General features: G+C 36.3%; 1 protein-coding gene across 2 annotated transcripts in view; it reads right to left on the bottom strand.

The window, feature by feature from the left end:
• The window catches only part of SP4 (Sp4 transcription factor), a 66358-nt gene that overhangs the window by 15050 nt on the left and 38029 nt on the right, over positions 1 to 13279 (bottom strand). For both annotated transcript variants that reach the window (XM_004702713.2, XM_045288841.1), the window contains one exon: positions 2959 to 3158. In XM_004702713.2, the coding sequence (XP_004702770.1) occupies positions 2959 to 3158 (200 nt within the window). The remainder of the gene's footprint in view (positions 1 to 2958; positions 3159 to 13279) is intronic.

Raw genomic sequence — 13279 nt, 5'->3', positions numbered from 1 at the left:
GTATCTCGTTCTACTGCCTTTTCTGAATCCAGCCTGAACCTCAGGCAGCTCCCTATAAATGTACTGCTACCACTGTTGTTGGATGATCTTCAGCAAAGTTTCACTGCATGTGATATCAATGATATAATGTGAGCATTCTATTGGATTAGCTTTCCTTAGAATGAGTACAAATATGGAACTCTTCCAGACAGTTGACCAAGCAGCTGGTGCAATCCCCTCTCGATCTGCTGAAACAAATGCCTCATAGTCTATGTACAATTTCTACATAAGCATACTGAAGTGTTCCGTAATTCCCATTCATCTCGATTCTATCCATAGTTTATTATGATCCATACAATCCAATGCCTTGGCATAGTTAATGAAAGTAAACACCTTTATGGTATTTTCTGCTTTCAGACAAGAGTCATCTGATGTTAACAATGATATCCCTCATTGCCATGTCCTCTTCTGAATCCAGCTTGAATATCTGGCGGCTTCCTATTGATGTACTGCTGAAATAACTTTTTGAAAATCTTCAGCAACATTTTACTTGCATGAGGTATTAGTGATACTGTTTAATACTTTCTGCAGTCTGTTGTACCCCCTTTCCTTGGCATTAGCACCACTATGGAACTTTTCCATGTGAGTTGGTCAGGTTAAGCTGCCTTCCAAGTTTCTTGGCTGAGATGCGTGAATGCTTCCAGTGCTTCATCTGTTACTTGGAACACTTCCACTGGTGTTCTGTCAGCTCCTGGAGTGGTCTTGTTTCTCATCAACGCCTTCAGAGCAACTTAAGATTTCTTCCTTTGGGACAGTTTTTACTTATGTACTACAACCTGAAATGATTGAACGATGGCCAATTCTTCTGGGTATAGTGACTCTAGGTATTTCTTTTTCTATCTTCTTTTCATATTTCTGTTATTCAATATTTAGACCACAGAATCTTTCAATATTACTTGGTAGCATTTTAGAATATAAATGTTCTTTATATATTAAATTGATGAAAATTTTTGAAATCTTATGCTAGAGTTAAGTATTGATGACCAATCATGAAATGGAAACTTTAAACACTATCATGTAAAGACCGTAACAACCACTGTAGAGGCTATGTGGCCATTATCAAGCCAAATATATATGAGGGGGTACCCCCCAAAAAAACCCAGACTTTTTTTTCAAAGCTATGTATTAAAATTTGTTTTATAAAACAGGCTTATCACCTTCAAAGTACTCTCCATTACACTTAATACATTTGTCAAATATGCGATTCCATTCTTGGAAACATTTTTCAAAGTCACCTTTTCTACATTATCAAATGGCAGTCCTTTCATGTCCCTCTTCATTCACGGAAACAAAAAGAAGTTGTTCCAAATGAGGTCGGGTGAGTAAGGTGCATGGGGAAAGAGAGGCATGCTGTTTTTTGCCAAAAACTGGCACACTAAGATGGTGGCATGAACAGGTGCATTGTCTTGATAGTAAAACCAGTCCCCCTGTCTGCCACAAACTAGGACTTTTGTGTTGCACACTGTTATGCAATATTTTCAGAACCTCTAAGTAGAAAGCTTGATTAATAGTCTGACCTAGTAGACGAAACTCCAAACGCACTCTACCCCTCACGTCAAAAAAATAAATGAGTATCATCTTGATCTTTGATTTCATTTGATGAGATTTTTTGGGCGAAGTGATGATGGCGTTTGGCTGGATTAATGTTTGCTTTCAGGCTTGTAAGAATAGCACCATGTCTTGTCACCAGTAATAACCTTGGGGAAAAAGTCTCGGTCACTTCTGAGCTTTTCTTTCCATGCATGGCATGTTTCCACTTGACGCTCTTTTTCCTGGTCAGTCAGAACCCGAGGCACAAATTTTATAGCAACCCTTGTCATTCCCAAATTTTCCATGAAAATTTGTTGAACCAAGCTTCAAGCTAGTCCCTGATAACCTTCCCACCTCTTCAATGATCTGTTGCTGGTCTTTGGGCACAAGTGCATTAATTTTGTCAACATTTCGCCCATTTGGAAGTTGATGGATATCCAGAATGAGGTTTGCCATCGAGTGACATTTCACCTTTTATGAAATGAGAAAACCACTGTACACTTGAGTTTTCCCATAGCACTGTACTTGTAAGCTGTGTTCAACATCACAATAGTTTCTGTGGCATTTTTCAGGAGGAGGAAACAAAATTTCACAGCTATACACAGTTTCCTTAAAACAGCCATCATAAAAAACCAGGTTTGAGAGAAGCTGCTTTTACAAAAATTCAGTGACCAGCGAGAACCTTCCCAGGCAAGCCACTGGGTGCACTAACTCAGAGCGCGTTGCTAGATGCCTGCCTGGCGGGAAAAATGCAAACTATAAAAGCTATGCTTTACCCAGTGCAATTCTGGTTTTGGGGGGGTACCCCCTAGAATTTTAACACTCAATAATTTCATTTCTCATAGATATTCACTCTATGATGCCCCAGTGAAGTTTTCAATAAAGAAAAAAATTAAAAACTAGCAATAATGAACGGGATTTGGGAAATGAATAAAAGCAATGCAATAATGTCATAATAAAATACTATTGCAGTAATTAAAAAATATATATGTCACTTGGGTAGATTTCAAAGCATAATAGTGATAGAATATTGTTAAGTATCATTTATATATATGCTCCCAATATACAGAAAATATTTTATTTACAGGAGCTTCAAAAAGTTCATGGGGGGGAAAAAAATCCCATATCTCTTAATTCCATTTTCCATGAACTCTTTTAATCTCCTTCATACATATCTCTGAACAACATAGTGAAGGTACTCAAAATGTATTAAAAAACATAAGCATTAAATTCAGGGTAGCTGTTATCTTTGAGAATTAAGCTAACAAAGTATTTATCATAAACATTTCCCATATAACTACGACAGTGGATTATTTCCTTTAATTCGTTCATTTCTAACATATATAGTGAATAAATAAAATGTACAACTCCTAAAATAAACCAACTAACCTGTATGTGTTCTCCTATGTCTCTGAAGCTCATCACTCCTTGTGAATCTTTTGCCACAAAACATCCAGTTGCATACAAAAGGCCTTTCTCCAGTATGCCAGCGAAGGTGTGCTCGTAGGTGAGATGTTTTGCCATACACTTTTCCACATCCTTCAATATGACAAATATGTTGTTTCTTTTTTCCTGGTTCATTACTGCCTCTAATAAAAACCAAAATGAAACATTAATTACATTCTCAAATACCAAGCTATAAATATGGAAAAATATGTTATCAAGGTAGCTAAAGATACTTTTCTAGGTAACTATTTAAAAATGTTGCCCAAATATAAATAAAAGAAACTTTTTCAATAATAAAACTGTCATGAAAATATGTTAAATCTTAGGGAGTTCATTATCTACCCTGTAAAGTCAATTTCGTTCTCTAGTAGTATAAGCCAACCTGATTATCAGCCAAGGCACCTAATTTTACCACAAAAACGGCATTAAAACGTGCTGAAAAGCTCAGCTTATACTCGAATATATATGGTATTCAAGACCTCAAAAATTCCTTTCTGATGAATATTGCTGTATATACAATCCTGCACTAAGAGTGATATATGGGAAAATGCTTGGACAGACACACAGATTGATCGAATATGTACGTTTGACAGAAGACACACAGATCTTTTACTTTTGCTGAAAATATATCCACAAACATGGTGGAGCATATAGAGGGTAACGCTATGAAAACTTTTTAGACATAAACACCCTGAGGGAGTGAACCACGGAGTCTGGGGCTAAAGACATTAGTCTTGGAGGACAGACACTAAGTCTAACTGGTATACCATAATCCATAAACAAAATGTTTTACATTTGCTTTGCTGTGTAGCACTTGTGGTCTTAAGAGTTTGTGAGGTGTTTTCTAATGTGTAATTACAGGTCTCTGTCTGGAGGAAAACAGAATAATGACAATTGAAGACACATGGAAATAATTAGTTCAATGGCCTAAAGAGCCACGTGAGGGTCAGGTTCTCGAGACTCTGCAATCAGAAGAACCAGATGTTACAGATGCTGTAACTACCCATAGCTTTCAAAGGGATCACAATTAGAAGGTCATGGGAAAAGTAATGGGACAATAAATATCATAATCATACAAAAGACCAGGCTTACAGATGGAAACCTGTGAAACTCTTGAGTTTATGGCCCTTAGTGACCCTTCAGTCTGGAACTGATCTCAGCTCCACAGCTTAATTTTCAGTCATAAAAGGAACAGTAACAGTAGTGAGGTACGCTCACCTTAGAATAATCAATCCTGTGAGATTAAAAGGGCAGCATTTATATGAGAACAACATTCATAACAGTTAAGAAAGACAGAAATAGAAACTGGAAACACAGGGAAAAGATGGGAAAAGTAAATTTTACATTGTGGGAATTGCAATCAATGAGATGAGGTATGACAATGTGTGTATGAATTGAGTGGAAAACTAATTTGCCCTGTAAATCTTCACCCAATTCACAATAAAAAGTTTTCAAAATTATGTTTGAAATCACCAAAAGCATATTAATCCCCAGTTAAATGCAAAGGGTATAAAGTTTAATTTTTTACATTCCAGTTTGAGGTATTCCACGAACCTACTATCCACAGAAAACGGTGGGTGGAAATTTAAACACACACATACATACATTACGTACATATACCAAATATATGTGAAATCTTACATATGTATAAGAAATCATATATATATCCCCCCCCTTTGGAAATGATCTTAAAGGATATGGCAAGTAAGGAAGTGTTTATTCCATTTTGAATTTTTTTCTGTATATGAAATCCAGAATAGGTACATCTATAGATACAATAACTGGATTAATAATTACCTAGAGGCATGGCAGGGGAGGTTGGGAAGAAACGGGGAGCTAACAACAATGAGTATGAGAAGAAACTTTTGCAATTCATTGTGTTAACAAGGGTGCAACTCTTATTAATATGCTTGAACTATTAAATTGTATGATACATGAATTATGTGCCAATAAAAATATATAAAAATGAATATTTAGTGAAACCAGCAAATCTGTGGTTATTTGAACCAAGACACCACCCCTCCCTTCCAGCTTCCTGAGATACAACCTGTACCGTGCTCCAAAATCACTAGGCTCCCTTCTCCAAGTTCCCAGTTGGAGTGCTACCTTCCCAGGAGGGGCATAATGTCGGCATTTCTGCATCCTAACTCTAGCTACCTGTTCCTGAGGTCAAGTTCTGGAGCAGTGAGGTCAAACGTTTCTTTCATCCAGCCTTCGGTAATGGTAAGGAAGGTCAATCTTGGATGTGGTGCCCTGAGACTACTAGAACTTAGATCATCTCCATTACTGTTGTGGGCTGTTGAGTAGACTGCAGTTCATAGTGACCTTTAAGGACAGAGTAGAACTGCCCTGTAAAGTCTTCTAGACAGTTTCTCAGGTGTTTTCTCCGTTGGAGAAGCTGGTGGATTTGAATGGCTGCCCTTTCAGATAGCAGATAGATACTTTCCCACTAGGATACTTTCTCGCTCATGAATAGTTCATAAATCAGAAGTTTCAAGCCAGGAAAGGCAAACCAAAAGCATCTGAGGCATCTAACAAGCATTCATCTCATGAGACTGTTGTCACACGGAGAAATGCTTCATTATCTCACTCCCCAGCTCTAACGTCATGGCTCAGAGATTTCTGCATAGGTGGAGAAAACTAAAACCAAAACCAAATCAAGCTCCAATGAAGTCAATTCTGACTCATTAACAACTGTACAGAACAGGGTAGAACTGCCCCTTTGGGTTTCGGAGACTGTGAATCTTTATGGAAGCAGAAAGCCTCATCTTTCTCCCTGGGAGACACTGGTGGGTTTGAACTGCCCAATGTGTGACTCAGAAATTAGAAACTGTAAAGGGCAAGAAATGGGCTGGCATTTTTTATTTCCCTATCACCCATTTGTTTACCTCAGGACAGGTGAAGGGAAGGGTTATAGGATATTGGGCTGTGTGATATTTTCATGGCATTCCCTCCCTGTTGTAGAATTCTACTGGAGAAGCTGAAGGGGAGAACCAGGTAAACTGCTGGCCTTGCAGGCCATAAGACGAGAGGTCCAAATTTCTTCCCAAAAGAACTGCCTTCATTTGCAACCGAGTATGGGGAAATGCAAGCCTATAAACCCTTTTCAAAACAAAAGGGTATCAGGCAATTGGAAGAGGCAAGATAGATGACTGGAGAAGATAACCTGTGGCCACAGACACCCAGGGAAAGAGGAAGCTGTAAGCTCATCCTACAATCAGAACAAATCTCAAACCCCAACTTAAGAAATCATTCCTTTAAAATTGACTAAATATTATTGCGGTCATTCTGCTACCAATTCAATTGGTTTAGCCTGAGGAGCAACATATGCATCATGGCTTGTGTAAAGCAATAGAGCAACCAGCTAGTAATTATTGTGGTTAGAGAAAGAGACTATCAAAGACTTGCCAAAACTACTATCATTCCAAGGAAGACAGTGAGTATACCAAAAGTCTATGCAACATCAAATGCTTGAGTGTGTGAGAATTTATTTCATTGAAATAGTCCAGCTTCTAAATAAACAAGTGAACAACCAAGCAACATTAATAAGCCAGGGATCAGAGAAAGGAAAACAGACAAATAGAAAACAAACTCAACCCAATTGCCATCGAGTCTATTTCAACTCATGGTGACTCTACTAGGGAAAAAGGATAGGGAGAAGGTAAGGACCTAAACTAGCTGTATTATCCAACAGGTTATACAGTGGAATAAATGGGAGTGTGAAAGGGATCACCTGGTACAACCACTAGGGAAAATGGTATGGCACTTCCTTCCTCACAAAGCTAGAAATAGAACTATCATACGACTCCACAGCTCTAAGATTAGTGACATGACAAACAGATTAGGACAATCTAAATACTCATCAGCTGATGGATACCAAAAGCTCAAGTAGAAAGAAATTATTTTGGAAATGTTGATGGCAATATATGTACAAGAGTGCTCAATACTATTGAATGGTGGGTTGATATAAAATGATTAATTTTTTTTAAATGTGGTACATACATACAATGGTAAAGTAGATGAATCTGGAGAGTGTTGTACTAAGTAAAATAATTAAATAACAAAAGAACAGATATTATGACTGCACTTTTATAAGAAACGAATGGATATGAAGGGACTTTAAATAGTCCATGAAAAAAATTCAATTACGTTTAATTCCATTTTCCTACAAACTTTTTTATGCCCCCATACATATACAGAGAATAATGTTCACTGGTGGCTACAAGAGATGGAAGTTGAGGCTGGCAAATGGCAAGTACTCTCAAGATAGTAGACACTTGTTAGTTTGGGTGATGGGAAACATAGCATCAAATAGCTTCAAATGGGTGAGCTGCACGGATCTTGACCAAAGTAGATGAGGTCACAATTAAGTGTACAAGAGGAAAAAGTCTTTGGTAAAGGATATGACACATGTAATTTCAAAACAACTAAAAATATATAGGTATGGTAACACACAGGCATATAAGCATATGAATATGTGGAGAAATATAAGAAAACTTCAAGAAATATAAGAACAATTCCATCATCTTTTAATTGTTTTTCCACGAACTTTTTGAAGTCCTTCTCCGCAAGCACAGGTAGAAGTATTTATAGCTGTATGCATACAGGTATGTGGGTGCATGCACAGACATAAACATATATATATATATAAAATAAACCAAATCAGGGACCCTGAGAAGGATACTTCTTCGATACAAACAAATACCTTACAAGATTAGTTTTTGGGGTTTGAAGACTTAAGAGCAAAGCCTCAAGAGATAGTCAAGTTAAATGGAATAATATACTGCATACAGCACATTCTACAATCTAAGCCTCAAAGCTTGTGAGTGGTCATCTACAGGGGTATATACTACAGGTTTCTACTCATCTGAGAACAAAAGGAAAAGAAGATAAGACTTAGGGAGGGAATCAGGTAGTCTACAGGATTAATAATGGACACAGTCCAAACCTCATCGACCCTCACACCAGAACTAGATGGTGTCTGGCTGTTTCGTCAGGGCTACATTAAAAGGGATTCTTATAAAATTCAAATTATTACCAAGTCCAGACTTACAGGACTAGTTGAGACTAGAGGGCTCTCCAGGACTAATGACCAGCAACACTTCAATCCTTGAACCTAAATTATTCCTTGAGGTAACAGTGGATCACAAAGAAAAGAAAAGCACCCATGAGTAATGAGCTTATTAAAAATAAAGAAATCAACTATAGGTACCCAAATGGTCAAAAAATAACATTGTTCACAGAGGAGAAGGTTAAAGTGCTGGGAAACTTGAATACTAAAACAGTACAACCAGAATGGAATTGAATGGCAATGGTGGCACACTGTGAAGAATATAACACATGTCACTGAATAACTTGTATGAAAACCAAACTCACTTTCCTCCAGTTGATGCCAACTCAGAGCAGACGTACAGGGCAGGAGAGAACTGCCCCGTGAGTTTCTGAGACGGTAACTGTTTACAGGAGTAGAAAGCCCTGTCTCTCTCCCTCGGAGCAGCTTGTGGTTTTATTTATTTATTAACATTTTATTAGGGGCTCATACAACTGTTACGGCTTGTGGTTTTAAACTAACGACGACCTTGCACATCACAGCCCAACATGTAGCTACTACATAACCAGGGCTCCTCTAATAAACTGTATAGATATTGTTAAATGGAAACCTTATCTGCTGTATAAACATAATAAAATATTAGAAATAATGGTTATTTTTTTAAAGACATGCTAGATTTAACAAAGGCTTCCAAGTAAAACCATTATATACATTACAAAAATGAAAACAAATGCCATCGAGATGATTCTGACTCATGGCAACCCTACAGAGTGGAAGGGTGCCACGGAGTCTCCTGGTTATGAATCTTTATGGATGCAGAGTGTGCCACAGCTTGCTTCTACACTGCTGGCTAATGAGCTTGAAGTGTGCACTTTTGGGTATGAGTCAAGCACTTTAACCAGGTTCAACATGGTCTCCCTCCCTAAGCCCCAAAATTAAACTAAAGGAAACTTAGATTTTAAAAGCAAAGGAAGGCATGATGACACTGTGAGATTATCAATAAAGATATAAAAAAAATTTTTAATGTGAAAATTCTGGAGTTGAGAAGTACAGTAATTGAAAGAAAAGCTCCCTAGAGGAACAAAATAGAAAAGTGAATGGTGAATAGGTTAACAGCTTATGCAACCTAAGAACATAGGAAAAGGAATGAAGAAAAATAAACAAAGCCTCCAAAGAAATGAAAGACGGGGCCCTGGTGGCACAGTGGGTATGTTACCCATTGGGTTACTAAGAGAAAGATCAGCAGTTTGAAACCACCAGCAGCTCCAAGGCATAGAGATGGGGCTTTCTATTCCCTTAAAGAGTTAGTCTTAGAGTCCCACAGGGCAGACCTACCCTGTCCAGAGCTGCTATGAACTGGAGGCAACCCCATGGCAGTGAGTATTAGGCACACTAATTTTCTTTGTAACATTGATCTACAAAATCCAGGATGATCAACAAACTCCAAAAGGCCAATAAAACTACTTCTAAGTACATCACTTAAAATTCTAACCAACAAAAACAAAGAGAAAATGTTGAAAACAGCAAGAGAAAAGTTGTTCAACAGTTACAAGTGAACCCCAACAAGGTTAACAGATGTCATCACATCGATAATAATGAAGCTCAGAAAACAGTAGTGTAACATATGTAATAGTCCAAATGTATTTAAACGCTGGGTGAAAAAAAAATGCCAATTAAGAATTCCTTGTCCATAAAACTATCTTTTAAAACTTTGGGCAAAATAATGATATCCCCAGATAAATCAAAACTTAAAGAGAATTTGTTGTGAGCAATATAAATACATATTTTTCTGTCTTTTCTTAACTGATTTTACAAAGCAATAATATAGAACAGTATGTATATAATGTGCTATTAGATATATTACATATATAAATGGGGTACATTTGTCATTAACAGCAAAGGATATGGATGGGTGCAAGGTTGTACTGAGCTAAGGAAATTATTCCAGTTGAATCCATAAAACCAAATGAAGAAATCCAAAAGTAATAAAGTAAGGAGGACATTATAATAAAAACACAATCTCTCACCCTCCTTGTGTATGTGTCAAGCCTCAAAAATTCAGGAGAAAATTTCCTTTATCTTTTCATTTTTCACAAAGTTTTGGAGACCCCCCCCCCTTTCTTAGAATTTCACAAAATACTTAAAATTATATAAAGTCATTTTAACAATGTATTGCTGGGTTCATAGCATTTCTACATGCATTTAATATACATAATAATAATACCACAAAAAGGAATAACACTGTTATATATCATTGGGACTTAGCAAACATTTAAATTGATTTTGAAAAGATGTACCTAGAAATGTCAAAAAGTTCATGAAAAATATAAAATTAAAGGAAACTGCACAAGACCTCATAACATAGATAAACCTGGAGAACATTATACTAAATGAAATTAGTCAATCACAAATGGGGAAATACTTTATCAAACCACTATTATTAAAAAGTCAAGAACGGTCTTCACACATAAACAATATTTTATGGTTACCTAGGATGGAAGGGAAGTGAAAAGTCACTGGCTAGAGAGCATGCTATCACTGGGTGAAAAGAAAAGCAATAATACAACGAGAGAGGGGCCAAAAAATGATCCAGGCATGGGAAGGCACTGAAAGTTTTAAAGAGTTAAAAATCATTGAAGGTAAATATTATAAACACAATCCTGAAAGTGGTGATCTACGAAGGGATGCTTAGGTAGACATACAAACTGAACAGATATGAGAGGGAAAATGAAAGTGTACCTGCGTATGTATGTATGTATGTATGTATGTGTATGTGTACTCACTTTTACTGCATAAAATGGTGGAGCAGGGGCAGAGTTAAGAAAACTTCTTAGACATAACCAAAAACTTTTAAGGAATAAGTTGCTGGATCTCTGGGTGTAGGACCATAATATCAGGGGAGATACCAATGTCGACTGGCATTAATCTACAAAGACAATGTTTTACTTTGGTAGCAACTGGGTCTTAAAGACTTATGAGTAGTCATCTAGGGAGCAAGTATTGGTCTCTCCTTGTCTGAAGAAATAAATGTGATGAAAATCAAAGAAGACAGAGAAAGAGCTAGTCCACTGGACCAATGAACCGCATAAACATGGGTCGCCACACCCTTAAGACCAGAAGAACAACACAGTGCCTGGCTACCACTACCAACTCTCTGAAAGGGCGCGCACTAGATTTTCCTGGATAGAGAGTGAGAAAATGTGGAACTAAGCTCCAGATCGTAAAAGACATCATGGTTACTGGTCAGAGGGAGACAGGTAGAAGTCCCAACACTAAGAACCCTAGTCACCCTTCAGGTCTAAAAATGAACTCATCCCCATTGACTCAATTTTCAGACAAGCTGTAGACAGGTCTATAAGGGGAACAGTAACATTTCTAAATTATGTACAACTTAGAATAATCAACCACATGAGATCATTTAACCAAGGACAAAGTGCAGAAGAATTAAGCGAGGCGGCAGAATAGAAGCAGGAAACACAGGGAGGAGATGGGATAAATGGACTGACAGGACTGCAATGAAAAAGAAAAACACGTGGTGAGTTGTTACATGTAAAACTGCTGCTGTTCTCTGCAAACGTTTACCCAATTCACAAGTTAACTACCGTATATACTCGTGAATAAGCCGGGTTTTTCAGCACATTTTTAATGCAGTTTTTGTGGTAAAATTAGATGCCTTGGCTAATATTCGGGTCGGTGTATACTCAAGTATATACAGTAATAAATTTAAATAAAGAAAAATTTCCAAACTTAACAACCTTCATACATGCTAACCCCTAAAACAAATGCTACGAAAACAATAAGTAAGAAAAAAAAGAAAATAGTGCACTAGAAAATATCCACTAAAATATAAAAACAGGCAGTAAAGGCAGACTACAGGAACAAAAAAACCCATGAAACATACAGAAACAAGAAGGAAAAATGGCACCCGTAAGTATAAGTATATTAATCATAACAACAAATCTGAATGGCAACCTAATCAAAAGGCAGAGGTCATCTAACTGGATTTAAGACCACCCAACTGTATTTGTCTATAGGCAACACACTTTAGATACAGTGATCTAAACAGACTGAAATGAAAAGAATGGGGAAAAAAATATTATGTCAATTGTGACCATAAAAAGGTTGGAGTTGCTATAATAGTATCAGACAAAATAGACTTGCAACAAAAAAATTTTTTATTAGAAATGAAGGCATTTTATAATAAAGTAAGCAAAAATAAATACATTTTTAAAAAAGGAAAAAGAGACTCAAATTACTAGAATAAAAAAAACAAAAGAGGATAAGTTTACTTATTGAAATAAAAAATGAGATTATAAAGGAATACTATTAACAATTGTCTGACAATTAAATAACTTAGATGAGATGGAAAAATGGATGAAATAGAAAAAGTGATAACAAACAAAAAGGAAAAATATAAAATATTAACACATTTATAAAGAACAGAGATAGAACTAGCAATAAAAATAATCTACTGCCCACTCCTCTCCTCCCCCTCCACATACACACAAAAGGATAGTGGGATCAGAGGACCTCATGGAGAATTCTTCCAAATATTTAAAGAAGAATTAAAATAGTTCACAAAATATTCCCCCAAATTTTGAAAAGAACACTTTGCAAAATTCATTTTGAGTTCAGTATTGCCCTGATAACAAAATCAGATAGATCTAACAAGTAAACTAAAAATGAATGCTTTAAGTACAGATTAAATACCAGTAAACTACTAATCAAAGTGAATCCAACGACATATAAAAACATTTATTGCCATGACCAAGTGGGATTATTGAAGCAGTGCAAAGGTGGTTTGTATATCAATAGAACACATTGTATCAATGGATTAAAATTCAAACAAAATAAAGTCTCCACATAATCATGTCCATAGACACAGAATAAGTATTCAGACAGCATCCAACATAGTTTATAATAAAACCATTGATACCACAATTATATCTTTGTAGTAACTTTTGAATTCAAGGTTTCCAACTTCATTACTTGTTTTCAGGATGGTTCTAGTCTAGGACTTCTAATTTGATATAAAATTGAAAACTGGCTTGTCAGTTTCTACACAGAAGTAAAAAGAAAATCTGATATGGACTGTGTTGATGTTGAATCTGCAGATTAATTTTAGTAGTATAACATTTAACAATATCAAATCTTCTAATATATGAACATGTAATGTTCTTCTATTTAGCTTTTTTAAAAAAAACTTCTTTAACA

This window comes from Echinops telfairi, unplaced genomic scaffold, assembly GCF_000313985.2.
Source record: "Echinops telfairi isolate 266 unplaced genomic scaffold, ASM31398v2 ScPeMD7_23;HRSCAF=83, whole genome shotgun sequence".
In the NCBI taxonomy this organism is placed as follows: Eukaryota; Metazoa; Chordata; class Mammalia; order Afrosoricida; family Tenrecidae; genus Echinops; species Echinops telfairi.
Note: the sequence above shows the minus strand (reverse complement) of the source record. Positions and strands in the feature narration are given on the sequence as shown.